Source organism: Eretmochelys imbricata, chromosome 2 (assembly GCF_965152235.1).
Source record: "Eretmochelys imbricata isolate rEreImb1 chromosome 2, rEreImb1.hap1, whole genome shotgun sequence".
Classification (NCBI taxonomy): Eukaryota; Metazoa; Chordata; order Testudines; family Cheloniidae; genus Eretmochelys; species Eretmochelys imbricata.
The window spans coordinates 203326190-203342189 of NC_135573.1; the positions used below are offsets into that span (position 1 = coordinate 203326190).

General features: G+C 39.8%; 1 protein-coding gene across 1 annotated transcript in view; it reads left to right on the forward strand.

The window, feature by feature from the left end:
- Positions 1-16000, forward strand: part of TBC1D5 (TBC1 domain family member 5) — a 480265-nt gene that overhangs the window by 229251 nt on the left and 235014 nt on the right. Inside the window, exon 5 of the mRNA XM_077811294.1 lies at positions 14607-14673. Coding sequence (XP_077667420.1) covers positions 14607-14673 — 67 coding nt within the window. The remainder of the gene's footprint in view (positions 1-14606; positions 14674-16000) is intronic.

The following is a 16000-nucleotide window of genomic DNA, read 5'->3' on the forward strand; positions in this document are numbered from 1 at the left end:
ATACTAATATATGTACACCTATTCTTATTTGCCTAGATCATGTCCATTCAGAGAATGTATTTGCATTTGAGCTGGCAAAATGGATAATTTGATTTAGGGTTGCCAACTTTCTAATAGCACAAAAACGAACAAACAAGCCCCTCCCCTCCCCTGAGGCCATGCCCCCTGCCCCGACCCTTCCCTGAGGTCCTACCACCCTGCTCACTACATTCCCCCACCCTCACTCACTTTCACTGGGCTGGGGCAGGAGGTTGGGGTGCGGGAGGAGGTGAGGGCTCTAAAAGGAGCATAAACACTGCCAAATTAAATGTAAAAATGTAATTAAAAAAGCCAAAAAGGAGTCTGAAGAACAGCTATCCAAAAACTCAAAGTAATAACAAAATGTTTTTTAAGTACATCAGAAGCAGGAAGCCTGCTAAACAACCAGTGGGGCCCCTGGACGATCAAGATACAAAAGGAGCACTTAAAGACAATAAAGTCATCGCGGAGAAACTAAATGAATTCTTTGCTTCAGTCTTCATGGCTGAGGATGTTAGGGAGATTCCCAAACCTGAGCCGTCTTTTGTAGGTGACAAATCTGAGGAATTGTAACAGATTGAAGTGTGACTAGAAGAGGTTTTGGAATTAACTGAGAAACTTAACAGTAACAAGTCACCGGGACCAGATGGCATTCACCCAAGAGTTCTGAAAGAACTCAAATGTGAAATTGTGGAACTATTAACTATGGTTTGTAACCTGTCCTTTAAATCAGCTTCTGTACCCAATGACTGGAAGATAGCTAATCTAACACCAATATTTAAAAAGGTCTCTAGAGGTGATCCTGGCAATTACAGACTAATAAGTCTAACGTCAGTACCGGGCAAATTAGTTGAAACAATAGTAAAGAATAAAATTGTCAGACACACAGAAGAACATAAATTGTTGGGCAAAAGTCAACACGGTTTCTGTAAAGGAAAATCATGTTTTACTAATCTATTAGAGTTCTTTGAAGGGGTCAACAAACATGTGGACAAGGGGGATCCAGTGGACATAGTATACTTAAATTTCCAGAAAGCCTTTGACAAGGTCCCTCACCAAAGGCTCTTATGTCAATTAAGTTGTCATGGGATAAGAGGGAAAATCCTTTCATGGATTGAGAATTGGTTAAAAGACAGGGAACAAAAGGTAGGAATAAATGGTAAATTTTCAGAATGGAGAGGGGTATTCTCCCCTCGGACTAATTCTATTCAGCTTATTCATAAATGATCTGGAGAAGGGAGTAAACAGTGAGGTGGCAAAGTTTGCAGGTGATACTAAACTGCTCAAGATAGTTAAGACCAAAGCAGACTGTAAAGAACTTCAAAAAGATCTCACAAAACTAAGTGACTGGGCAACAAAATGGCAAATGAAATTTAATGTGGATAAATGTAAAGTAATGCACATTGAAAAAGATAACCCCAACTATACATACAATATGAAGGGGGCTAATTTAGCTACAACTAATGAGGAGAAAGATCTTGAAGTCATCGTGGATAGTTCTCTGAAGACATCCACGCAGTGTGCAGCGGCAGTCAAAAAAGCAAACAGGATGTTAGGAATCATTATAAAAGGGATAGAGAATAAGACTGAGAATATTTTATTACCCTTATATAAATCCGTGGTACACCCACATCTTGAATACTGCGTACAGATGTAGTCCCCTCATCTCAAGAAAGATATACTGGCATTAGAAAAGGTTCAGAAAAGGGCAACTAAAATGATTAGGGGTTTGGAACAGATCCCATATGAGGAGAGATCAAAGAGGCTAGGACTTTTCAGCTTGGAAAAGAGGAGACTAAGGGGAGATATGATAGAGGTATATAAAATCATGAGTGGTGTGGAGAAAGTGAATAAGGAAAAGTTATTTACTTGTTCCCATTATATAAGAACTAGGGGCCACCAAATGAAATTAATGGGTAGCAGGTTTAAAACAAATAAAAGGAAATGCTTCTTCACACAGCGCACAGTGATAAATTCATGGAGGTTAAGTCCACTAATGGCTATTAACCAGGATGGGTAAGGAACGGTGTCCCTAGCCTCTGTTTGTCAGAGGGTGGAGATGGATGGCAGGAGAGAGATCACTTGATCATTACCTGTTAGGTTCACTCCCTCTGGGGCACCTGGCAATGGCCACTTTCAGTAGACAGGATACTGGGCTGGATGGACCTTTGGTCTGACCTAACATGGCTGTTCTTATGTGACTGGGGGTGCGGGCTCCAGGCTGGGGGATGGGGCAAGGGGTTGGGGTGCAGGAGGGGGTGCAGGCTCTGGAGTGGGGCCAGGGATGAGGGGTTGGAGTGCAGGAGGGGGTTCTAGGCTGGGGAATGGGGCAGAGGGGTTCAGGGTGTGGGAGGGGGCTCTGGGCTGGGGCAGGGGGTTGGGGTTGGGGTGGGGCTGGGGATGAGGGGTTGGGGTGCAGAAGGGTGCTCTGGGTTTGGGGTTGGCTCAGGGCTGGGGCAGGGGATTGGGGCCTGGGCTTACCTCCGGCAGGTGCCGGTCAGCGGAGCAGTGGGGGGAACTAAGCCAGGCTAGTCCCTACCAGTGCTGGCTCCACGCTGCACCCTAAAAGCAGCAAGCAGGTTCAGCTCCTAGGCAGAGGCGCGGCAGGTGGTTCTGCACACTGCTCTCGCCTGCAGGCACCATCCCTGCAGCTCCATTGGCCAGGAACCGCAGGCAATGGGGAGTACGGAGCCAGTGCTCGGGGCGGGGGCAGCGTGTGGAGCCCCGTGGCCCCTGCCACCTAGGAGCCGGACCTGCTGGCCACTTACAGGGCGCAGCATGGAGCCAGGACTGGTAGGGACTATCCTGCCTTAGCTCCGCAGCACCGCTGGCTGGACTTTTAACAGCCCGGTCAGTGGTGCTGACGGGAGCCACCGGGGTCCCTTTTCGACCAGGTGTTCTGGTCGAAAACCGGACACCTGATTATCCATCCTAAAAGCTTTATAAAAAATAAGTTCTACTCAAAAGAATGTTTTCCTTTTGGTTTATGGGAGATTTTTTTCCAGTGCAATGTTGGATACCTAATCCAACAGTTGCTTTTAATATTCAGTTGACATTTTTTGCTCCACTTATATGGAAAGAGGTTAATTGTGTTCCAATACTGTTTTGTAATTTTACATTTAAAATGTAGTCTCCTGTACCATCTCTTGGTACTGGTCTAGCGATTGCATCGGGTGGTCACTCAGAGTCAGGTCTTCTGATGCTGAGTGCATCTGAAGAGGCCAGAATTTTCTTGCACCAGCTTGTAAGGGCATATGGGGGTTGGACAGGCAAGTGGTGTGGATCGCTGTATGCTTTTTCCAGCGTGGGCTTCCTCAGTATAGGCCAATTCAGTTGAGGCAAGGGGTACTGTAAAGGGCCTGGAAATCTCAGGTATATGAGACAGGTTGGGATTGGTGGCTCTGTTCTTGGCCATTAATGTTTAATGCATGGGGCTGGCTGCCAGATACTGGTATTAAATTAACATGATTTTGTTGTCTTAATAAAAGTTTCCACCAGTTTCCTTTTTAACCATGCACTTCATTTATGCCTTACCCTCTTGAGTGTGGCAGTGACAATGCGTTCTTTAAATTCTGCCCAGATGCAATCAATCAGGTTGCTTTTAAAATCAATCACATAATAGATTTGTAATAGAATGCCAACATGGTTTTTTTTGTTTTATGCATGCTGCTCTTGATTTCACAAATATTTATCTTCTACCTCTTGTGCATTTGTATTAAATAGTGTTAAAATATACCAAATAGTCACCCTTGACCCCATTTGCCTCTCCAACCACCACCTTCTCCATCTCCCTTCTACCTTTCATCTCTAAGTTCATTGAAAGTGCTTTTTACAATTGCTGTCTGGATTTCCTCTCGTCCATATCTATCGTAGACCCTCACTAATTTCCCCCTTGCATTCAACTGAAACCACTCTCGCCACAGTCTGTAATGGCTTCTTCTTAGCAAAATCTAAGAACCAGTACTCTGTTTGTTCTCCGTGACCTGTTGGCTCCCTTTGACACAGTTGACCATGCAGTTCGTCTTGAAATCTTGGCCCCTTTGGCTTCTGTGACTCTGTCTTCTCGTGGTTCTTCTCCTACCTGTTTAACTGCTCCTTCAGATGTGTCCTTTGGATGATACCCAGACAATTTTGAAAACAGAGTCTGTTGGTCTGCACATGTGCCCTGGCTCACCTCATTCTTCTGACTGAGGAAATATAGGGCAGGGCAGATTGACCACCTCTCCAGTTCCTACTCATAGCTGCATCGTGCAGGTCGGAACCTCCAGCTTCTAAAGCTTCGCCTTTCTTCTTTATCGGTGAAAATATATTTAGATATCTGTAAATAGTTTTTATATTGTAGAGTTTTCAAGTTTGTATCTGTTACTTTTAGGGTTTTATAGTTAGTCTACCTGACCTAGTGAGCACACGCCATCCCACTCTCAGTACCCTGCTTGGGTACTAAACTATGCCCAGGACTCTGGGCTTCAAAATTTGTTCTTCCTGCCTGCAGTCCTTCCTGGTCAGCAACGACCACGAATGCTGGTTGTGCTGCCTTCGAGAAGCCCACATCATGGCAAGATGCAGTATCTGCTGTTCATTCCTAAGCCGTACCTGGAAAGAACGGGAACTTCACCTTAGAAAGCACCTAATGGAAAAGACTATGAGGCCACAATCAGCCCTAGACTGGGAAGTCCCTCTCGTACATCAGTCTGACTCAGCAGGGAGTGCACCTCCTACCACTATGTCCAAATCAGGAGCTAAGCAGTCTACCACCAGAGATCCCTCAGTGGGGACTTGTCTGGAGAGAAGGGAGCATTCTCATAACTACAAGACTAAGTTTTCCTCCAAAACCACTTTGAAGAGGTCAAATCTAGCCCTGCCTAAACCAAGCACTAACTCTGCCCAAGAGAACTTAGGATGTACTAAGTCTCAGAGGCATAAAAAAGCACACAAGTCTAGGGCTCCATAGGCACCAGATTGTGATGCGATGGTACCATGCTTCTGGTGCCTCCCAAGCACGAATCCTGGGATCCACCAGTACTGATGAAAATTAACATCTGAGAGTATAGGTCACCTGCAGTTCTGTCTTTCTTCAACGGCTGTGCCACAGACTATCTCTTCTGTGGTTCCAATGGTTCAGGCAGACAGAACCCCTCTGAAGCTGGGAAGAGCTGAGATCTACACTCCGCCTGAGGACATCTTCACGTTTCCAAACCTCGAGGCTCCCACTTTTTCAGCTGCCTCTCTTTTGAGAGAGGTTGTGACTCCACCAGGGGTGCAGCCATTCGGAAGGAGTTTGTGTCTGATTCCATCTTTGGGCTATAATATCCCTCCAAGGTCACCATCGGTATCACTGTTGGAAATGAATCAGTTTTCTCCCCATCAGAAATTCTGAACTGCCAGATGAACCATTATGCCCTCCTTCTCCTCCAAGACACACTGTCCTGGACAGAAGATCTGGGCCAGCTTGGGTCCATCCCCCACCTCATCATCTGCCTCAGAACTGTCGGTACCTCACACCTTAGGGACCACCACAACCCTCATTTGACTCATCTTGTTGGCCATATAGGGACCATGGGACCAATAAAATCCTGCAGAATTGGTCTGTTCTGCTAAGGAGTCATGCCTTCCCTCCCCTTTGAGGGGACAACTTGAGTACTCCCAAATCCTTCTGAGGAGGAAGAATATGCACGAGATCTGACAAGATTGCAGTCTTCACATCCAGATTTGGTGGTGATTCGAATGTCTCCATCTGCTCCTGATGACTATAAACAATTGCAGGGGAGTTGCAGATTCCACTTGAGGGTCAGGGTCCTCAACACAAGCTCCTGGACATCCTTCAGTCCTCTAGCTCCAGTAGAATAACGTTCATAATTAACAAAGCCATACTGGAGCCAGCAACAGTGGTCTGGCAAACCACAGCTTACTGGCATACCTACCGCTAAGAGGGCAGAGAAGTGGTACTATGTCCCAACCAATGGAACAGAATTTCAGTTCTCCCACCCTGTTCCTACTTCTTAATGGTCCAAGTCACATCAGAGAGATATAGGCAGCCAATCCCTGACTGATAAACTATTCTGACTGATAAAGAGGGGAAGCTTCTTAACTTATTGGAAAAGGGAGGGTCTTCTTTTCTTCTAGCTTCTAGTTCAGGATAGTCAGTTACCAAGCACTACTGGATAAGCATGGATTCCTGAACTATTGGAAATTCTCTGACTTTATTGACAGTCTCCCAGAGGACATATCACGTTTCCAGACTCTCATAGAGGTAGCTAAAATGTTGCCAGGATCACTATCCAATCAGCAGTAGATGTATCTGATACATCTTCGAGTGCAATGGCTGCTGTCGTCGTTATGGTCATGGTTCCATGGTTGGTTTTCCCAGAGAGATCCAGAACACCATTGAGAAGCTTGCTTCAGTGAGACTCTTCTGTTTAATCAGAAGACAGATGAGCCCTTACACACTTTAAAGGACTCCAGGGCTACCCTCCAGTACCTAGAAATATATACACCAGCTCTGAAGAGAAAAAGCCTTGACTGATGGCTCAACAGTTCTTCTACCAGAGACTTTATGAGCCACCTTGTAAGAAGCAGATAGCTCAAAAGATCCGCTTCTCCACACCTTCTGCAGCAGATTCCTCCTTCCAATTTCAGCCCTTGTCTAAGCATCATTTTTCACAGGAGCTTAAGAGCTGTAAACCATGAGTCCAACACACTTTGGGGGTTTTCTAGCACTTTTTCAACACCTGGAGTGCAACACAAACAGGCAAGTGAACGCTCAGCATCATCCATTCTGGTTATACAAGAGTTTGCATCCCTACCCCTTCCAAATCCCCTTTCCCCACCCCTCTTTTGGGGGCCACTCTCAAGAACATTCACAAATAAGAAGTGGAATCTCTCTTAGAGCGGGTTCCTCTTCAGTACTGAGGGAGGGGTTTTACTCAACATATTTCCTAGCACCTCAAAAGAAAGGCGGTTGGTGACCCATTCTCAACCCCTGCCATCTCAATGGCTTTATTTATAAACTTAGGTTTCACATGGTAACGTTGGCATCTAGAAAAAGACGTGGTTTACAGCTTTTGTCATGAAGTACGCCTTCTTTCACAGCAGTCCTTCGTTTGGCTGTGCCATCTGTGACCTCTCACCTTTTGAGCATTGCTGTCACTCAGGAGTAATTCATAAAGTAAAAATGGCTGAGAACTTAAAAATTGGACAGTACAGATCACAAATCCCAGGGATGACTAAACCTGATGATATTCTAAACAAAAAGAGCACTCAACCATGCTTACAGCTGTTTCCTTGCTTCACAGTGACAAAACATACATTCTAGGCTTCAGAATGACACATCGACAGATTGACAATCCTGCAATCTTATTATATAGGTAATCGGTGTATTGTGAGAACCATAGTTTTGGTATAGGAGTAGCATTCTATTTCTAATTAAATTTGGTGGGCCAGATTCTCCTTCAGCTGACTTTGTTGTAAATTCAAAGTAGCTCAGTTGTTACTCCAGATTTACAGAGATATACAACTTGATTCAAAATCTGGCCCATTAACTCCAAGCCAATTTTAGTTGCCAGTGTGCTAGGTTTAGTTTCCTGTAGAAAGTGTGCAGTTATTTTAGCCAATTAGAGTTTTGTTCTTAGTATTTAATAGCAATTTCTAAGTCTGTCAAAGTATCAAGAAGGCAGAAAACTGCTTGTCCTATCCAATCATCAACCTTTTGGCTCCAACTTTATTCGAATCGTGGGGCATGAAGCAATTACTCCTGTTGGTCCGTTTGACAATGAAAACAACATTTAACTATGATTTACTTTTCCAAAATAGAATGATTGCATATACTTGTATTTTACAGTTTGAAGTCTCAAATTGAGTGCAATTGAAGAAACATAGAGTACATTAAAGAACCACAGTAACCCTGAGATTTAAAAAGAAAGTGGTGGTATGTTTTTGCTATTATCAAAGTAAAAGGTCTCCAGAGACCACCTTTATACCCTGATTGTGCATGTCTAAAACTAAGCAAAGCTGTATGACCAGTGTTGTCTCAGGGGGATGCTGAGTCATTAACTCCTATTTATTACATCTCAGCTGGATTATTGCAATTTACTGTTCACAGGCCTTTCAGGCTGTTTATATTTTAAATTAAAATTAGCTGCAACATTCTGGATGCAAGCACTAAGTCACTCAAGATTTTGTACATCATGTTATAGCAATTTATAGCAATAGTTCCAGACTGATTCTAAGATTTTTCTTTCTGTAAAAGTATGATTATTCATGGCATTGTCCATGGCTGTAATGGACTACTACAACCTCTTTATTTCACTAAACATTCATTTTATGATCTCTAAGGACTCTCTTGAGGTTTAGAGGTGGCCATTATTTATTGGTTGCAGACAGTCCACTTGATGCTGGTCTGAATGCAGCATGGAGTAAATGGAGCTAAATCTTACTGAAGTGTTTGTGTCAAATTAATTGGTGATCTAAACACTAGTTTAAGTTACATGTTGTAAATGATTGACAACAGCAAGTGTAACTGGCACCAATGTGATGTTCAATGCATGAAACAGAAGAGGAGCAGGAAAATCAGTGTAGCCAGAAGGGGTGAGATAAAGCATATTCACTATAATCTAATTTCATCTTCTGCTAACAGCAATCGCAGGACTCCTGGTACCACATTGAACCATGGCATAACCAGACTAAACTTTTACTGACTTCACTGGAAGAGGTACGCTTGTCTGCTGGCCAGTGCTGTGTGGCTCCCACAGAATGCTGAATTGGTGCACATTACATTACTTTCTGTTTACAGCCATACGTTGACCAGTTACACCACTGTTAACATCACCATTGAATTTGGCCCATATTTCCTGTAGTAAAAGGCTTACACTAAGCCACAACTGCGTGTGCATTAATATAGTATTGGTGCACACCTACCACCCGAGAATCCTTCCCAGGCACATGGAGGGCTTGTTTTCCATTAGAATATGCAAAAGAAAAGGAGGACTTGTGGCACCTTGGAGACTAACAAATTTGTTTGAGCATAAGCTTTTGTGAGCTACAGCTCTCTTCATCGGATGCTGTAGCTCACGAAAGCTTATGCTCAAATAAATTTGTTAGTCTCTAAGGTGCCACAAGTACTCCTTTTCTTTTGCGAATACAGACTAACACGGCTGCTACTCTGAAACCTGTCATTATGCAAGGCATTAGAATATGGTTCATTATTTTACATATTTTTTAAAAAACTTAAAATTCAGTTTTGGGAGCAGAGGATTATTCTTAGTAGATAAGTAAAAGGCAAGAGTAGCTAAAAGATTATAAATCTCACTCTTCTGTGAAGATATTTTTTCTTGAATTTAATTTAAATTTTAAACTTTTAAGTGGTCTATTTGAACACCATCTCCATCCCACATAAATCTGACTGTGGTTGCCCCAAGAGTTTGTGGATGTGTAGCTGTTACTTTAAATCCTTTTTCTATTTACAAAAATAAAAGTCCGAACTTCTTTAAAATTGAAAGTGAGTTTAAAGTGGCCAGAGAGCCACAGTGTTGTGGAAACTACAAGAGAGGGGATAATTGAAAACTGCTTCTTCCCCCCCCCTTTCCCTTGTTGGTTGATCTGTTATCTGCTACTCCTTCCTTCTGACTGTTTCTCCTTTCCTTCTCCTCTTCACCTCCTACCACAGCACAGTTTGATTGCAAAGCACCCTGAAAGTGGGGGCTGTTTCAGGTAGAAGATGTAGCGTGGAAGATGTTACAAAGTCAAAAATAGGATAAAACTTTTTTATAATGTGGTGCGACTGAAATTCTTTGAGTAGAATGACAGGTTTCAGAGTAACAGCCGTGTTAGTCTGTATTCGCAAAAAGAAAAGGAGTACTTGTGGCATCTTAGAGACTAACCTGTAGCTCACGAAAGCCTATGCTCAAATAAATTGGTTAGTCTCTAAGGTGCCACAAGTACTCCTTTTCTTTTTGAGTAGAATGATTATGAACTTGGAGACATAAAGGATCAAATTTTCAAAAGATTCCACTTAAATTTTATCCCAATTTCATGGACCCCTATTTTATTTTGTGTACATTTCCTAGCTATGTTTTTGCCTTCACAAATGCACTTTGGGCATACAAATCTTTGTATTTTGCATATGAAAAGTTGTGCATGTAATTCTTGGTTAAACTATTTAAAACAGATTTATTTATTTTTTTGCTTAAAGAGAACATAGTAATCTATTATGCACCTACATTTGCCATGATTTTGAATGTATACATCATTGCAAAATGCCAGTTTAGTCTAGCAAAGTAGTAATCCAAAAGAGAGATCAGGATTATATTTACTTGGGATTTTTGCAATCCCAGTTATTCTTGCCCGTACAAAATGTTTTCTTTTATAACTGCAAAACAGTGGAGGCTTCTCAGGATAGAATTTCCTACCATATTGTTCACCAGATATGCTATCTTTCCCTACTGCTATAAACAGGCTCTCATTCTGCACCTTTATGTGTCAGTTTTGCCTACCCACTTTCAGATGTCACCATCCTCCACTGATGCAAAACTAGTCTATGCGTGGGTACTGTAGAATATCTTGCTCCAGTGTCCTCTTTGCTGAAAACTCAAATATATATAAGGAAAATCTCTCTCTCTCTAGGAATGTACAAAAGCTAGATCCATGTTCAGGGTAATTTCATTTTTGTTAATTTGCAAGATTAACAAATTACACATTTCATCTAGTGCAAGAGTTACCTTTAGTGAGCATGGTGCACAATTTTTAACTGTTCACATGCATCTCGTTACCAGAATATTATCTTTTTTTCATTTATGGCAAAATATAAAGATTGTTTTGGCACAATATTAATATTTAAAATGCTACCAAAATATCTTTACAAAGGAATGCATGCATGCAAAGTATGCATCCGTCAATGATCCTAAATTGCTTCAGAAGCAAGGGGGGAAAAGGTTTGAATTTAAAAGATTGCTCTAATATGCTCGTCAGAAAGTTGCATCATTTTTATTTCAGACAACTTCAGCTTTCTCAGAGTGAAATGTTCTTCAACTTTCTGGCCTAATAATTATTTTATAAATATCAGAAGTGCAGTGCACTTAATTCTTTAGCTGAAGGCATTATTTTCAGTTTCTGTACACTGCTTCAAGCTTGCTCTATTTAATCATTTTAAAAGCTTATTTGGTGTAAATTGAATTTAACACTGTAGTTGCAAGGGTGTTATGTAAAAAGTCCAAGAGAGCGTTCGGAGCCTAAGATCTTGTACTAACAATTGAGCTTCAGAAGTGGAGCAGCTACTGAATCATCTTAAACTCTCTAGCATCCTCTGTTGACACAAATAGGTAATGTCAAGTGTACTCTGTTCTTACTCCTTTATTAAATGCATAAGATGGAAATCAATATACCTACTACATTTTACTTTGTATAGACTTAGGTTACGTAGTGCAGACTTAATTTGGTGTTCCTCAGGTCTGGTTTTACTTTTATTTTTTCACCTTCTGTCAAGTTAGACCAGTTGAAGATTTTTCTGATTTGTGTCTGTCTTAGCTAGTCTTTTTGTATTTTGTGGTGTTTTTCTTTGCCGCAGGGATCCTCAGGACATTGCAAACTACATATATCGTACTGTAGATAATCAGATTGCCTGTTCTTTTGTAAACCTTTCAATTTTTAGACTCTTCTTTCAAAATAATAGAGAAGCCTAGAATCGCCCATGCTAAAATTAAGAATTTATAACTGCATGGAACAGATGTTTTCATAAACATTTGCTATAATTAATTTCAACTAGGGGATTGAAGGAACAAAGCAGTTTTTCCCTCTTCAAAACTTTATTGCTTTTTCCCTATGCAGCGAACTCAGAAATCTTAGCTTTAATATTGTTAATGAAACAAATTTACTCTTCTGTTTAGTTTTCATTGTGAAAAAGAAAAGATTAATTTGTACAAGATAATGGCCTTTGGAAAAATGGAGGAATAAGTTGAATTTGAAGCATCATGTGGAAGGGATGAAAATACTGAGGATGAGTCAATGGGTTAATATTTTATGAGGCCAAAACCTCTATGCTGTCAGGTGTCAGGGTCCCTTAATTATTAGAATAATTTTATGTGACTCAATTTGATATTGAATATATACCTATGGAGTAAAATAATCTGATGGGGTTTGATGTTTGAAGAGTTGTGAACCTTAGTGTTACAAAGAAGCAAACGAGTCTTTTGTGGCATTATATATAGTTTTAATGCATAGTATAATGCTTATTGTATGCTGATTACCCCTTTATACTCAAGATCTGCAATCTGTTAAGTAATTTTTTTGTTTGCATTATACAGCAAACACATTTTGACTAAAATCAGTCTTCCATATTTGTGTTGTCGCTGGGTGTTCATTTTGTTAAACAAAACAGTCTTCTAATAAAATAGCTGATACTGCCTTGCAGATGTGTTCTGTTTTTTTCAGGGATATGGCTTGAAAAGAAAGTACATTGTAGAACCAGAATTTGCTGACATTAAACAGAAGAAAAATATCTGTTTATCACTATTTTCTCTCTCATCTCTGGGAACGGAATTTTTTTTTGTTTCTCTATATAGCAAAATAATCTGTAAGATACGTTTAAAAAAAAGTTTCAAAATAAGCACAGCTTAATTGTTCTATACCTGAAAGCTCAAGTACAGCTGCCAGGAATTTTGAGTAAACTAGTATTCTTGACTTATCTGTCATCTATAAAATGTACAACGAAAAATAGGTAGCTGTCACTAAAATTACATTTCAGCTTTCAATAACCATTTAATGAGTAGCGTAATTATATAAGTATGGTACCTCAAGTACTTCACTCAATAATTAAAAATAATCTCCTCTTTAAAGTGAAAGCTCTATAATTATTATTTGACTTAACCAGGACCACTGTTATGATCTCCAGTGGCACCTCAGATTGTTCAGAGTGGTTTGAAAGTACAAATTAAAATTGTATAAATCATTAAATTATTAAGCTTTAAATATGCTAAAACTGAATATAACGTGGTATTTGAAAGTCATGCTATAGGAATTTACAGACTTATAATGTAAGCAGATACTTGTCTGTTACATTCTCCTTGTCTCTAAGCATAAAACACTGCATTGTTAATAGTAATAAACAAGTGTTTTATATAAACTAAACTTAGAATTGGTTTACAGCTCAAAATAAAGATGTTTATTAACAAAAATTCATCTTCAATTAAAAATAAAATTTTAAGCAGAGTGCAAACTTGTCAGCAGGAAGATGTGTCTTCATTCTGGCATGGGTAAGCAGCTTTTGCAACTGGGGAATGCACGATCTGATTTCCTAAGTGAAATCACTTTTATCTCTGATTCTGAAACTGACAGCCTCAAAACCCTTCCCTACTTAGTGCAAGGTTTAAGGAAATGGTTATGACTTTACAATATATATGTAGAGCAGTTTCTTTTGTATTAAATATACTTTCCAAAGACATGAGCACTAAAGAGTTCACAGGTCTTTCTTCGGTAGGTAGGAAAGTATCAAAGGGGCAGCAACTCTTTATTCCAGAATTCTGTACTGGTGTAGTAGTAGCTGTTTAGGATCAGATCCCATTTCTTTTCAACAACTAGCCTTGTACAGTACCACATTTTGACTCTTAAATAAAATGCCAGCATGTCGAGTGATGAGGGACTGGATTGTTCAGAAAGACCATCTTTGATGCCTTGGTTATCGATTTTATTTTATCCTAGGGCAGGAGTTACTGAAAAATAGTTTTCATGTGAGTTGTCATTGGCTTATATGAAATGAGTTAGTAATAATAGTGCCTAGCTCTTGGATAGTGCTTTTCATTCCGAGCTCTCAGAGCGCTTTACAAAGCCAGCTGGTATCATTATGCCTCTGTTACAGATGAAAAAACTGAGGCAAAGGGAAGTGAAGTAACTTTCCTAAGGTCACACAGCAGCTAGGTGGCAGAGCAGGAGTAGAATCCAAGTCCTCGTGTGGAATTCTATTCACTGAGCCATATGGCCTTACCTCTTGGACATGTGTTTTATTTGAAGAAGCATCATAACTCAGTCTTGATGGGAAAAGGCCAAGGATTCAGGGGTATTGATGGTGGACCACCCTCTCCCCTTTGTAAGTAGTCTGTCTTGCTTAGAGGCATGTTACTGAGCCAATGTGAGGGAAACTTGAACTGCCCTGGCCGCCTTCTGTGGAAAGAAGACTTCATTTTACTATTCATTTAGTTAAAACATTTCACAATATATAAATTGACTTCAGATAGGAAAACATATTTCTTTTTCATCCATTTTTATTAGACGTTATCTTTTAAAAACATCTTATTCACTTAGGCTTGTCTCTAGTTGTTAAACGAACTCAAAACCCCAGATACAAACACTTTTGAGGTTTGGGAAAATTCATATCCAGAACTGAAGCTTGAGACTTGAGGTCTTCTCTAGTTAATCAATAACATTCTTCAAGATGGAAGGATGAGACCTATCCAGGTAAGGTTGTCTATTTCTTAGCCGTGAAACACATTGCCACATAGATTAAGATCACTTACATATGCCCTTGTGCCCTACATTGCTACGTTCAATATCAGTGTATCCTTGTCTTATGACTAAGGTCTGCTTCTTTCATTTTTGTTTTTTAGGAGGATCCCATGAGAATGGAAGACCACATTATACCTTAGACTCTGATGGAACATTTATTTCTTACAGGTAGGTATTTGTTTGCTATTTTAAAAATATTTTTGTTTGACTAGAATGGGAATCATCACCTACTTAAAGCCAAAGAGCAGTCTGAGATTATTTAAGAATATTATACAACTTAAACTGAAGTATGCTTTTTCAATAGATTGATTTGATATCTCTTTTCTGATGAATTAGTGTATGCTGTGAAAAACTAGGTTGATTTGTGAAGCATATCTTGTTGGAGGGAGCCAAGCTAGTTAAACATTTCAACAACAAAAGGCTCACATGTCCATGAAGTATGTTTTTCAAGTGGTGGTACCAAAGTCTTTCACCTCTAAGTGTGTCACTTAAGCTCAATTATGTGCTAATACAATATTGAATTCACCAGGATCATCTTTGTGATCTTCTGCGAAGTCACTGAACATACTGATCACATGGGAGCCTAATACAACTTAAATTATAATTCACAAGAGAATTACAATTTGTTTGGTAATATCTAATTTTGATTTATCATCTGCAATCATGACACTATTACATCTCAATTAGTAATAAACACTAGAAATACCATTTAAGGTAAATGGAATACTAAGTTAACTTTTTTGTTAGCATTGTCATCAGAACTTTGAATCTTGTTTGAATAAATGTTTGAGGATGTTTGTACTTGAAATCAGAAAAAGCTAATAGGAAGAAAAATTCAAGTGCTGCTTCCTGTGTTAGTTGATAACTTAGATAATAGATAAAAGTGGTAGAAGTGTCATTTCAGACTTTATGTAAACAAAGAGCCAATTCCACTATTAAATTAACATTTGAGAACCATCCGTGATTGGAAAAAGCCATAGTTTTGGTACAAATACAGTTTAAATTATATGTCTGCATAACGAAATCTGATTCTTGAGCAGTAGGTTAAAGCCATGCTAATCATCAGAGTCTTTCAGATTTATTTATACAATGTGCTAATGAGATTCTCTGAACAAATACAAAATATCAAAATTAATAACAAAAATAACTATTAACAAACTTAGCCAATGTTAACTAAAGCATTCAAAATCTCCACCCAAAAAAGATCTTTAAACCTCTCAGGCAAAATAAAAACAAAAACCTATGTAAATGGATGGACCTTGCAGCAATCCCTGTAGTTAATTCTCCTTAAATTTAGATAAGTGGGTGTTTTCTCCTAGCTCATTAAGCAGTGGAAACGGGAAGCATGTGTGACTGGGACATTTCTAAATATTCTGGGAAGTTATGGATACGTCCTGGTTAGGTAGCAGAGAATTTGTAAGTTGATCTTCAGCTTCTGATTCAGATAATTCTGTGTGTTGCTTGAAAAGAAGCTTTAGTAGAGTAAGATGTGGTT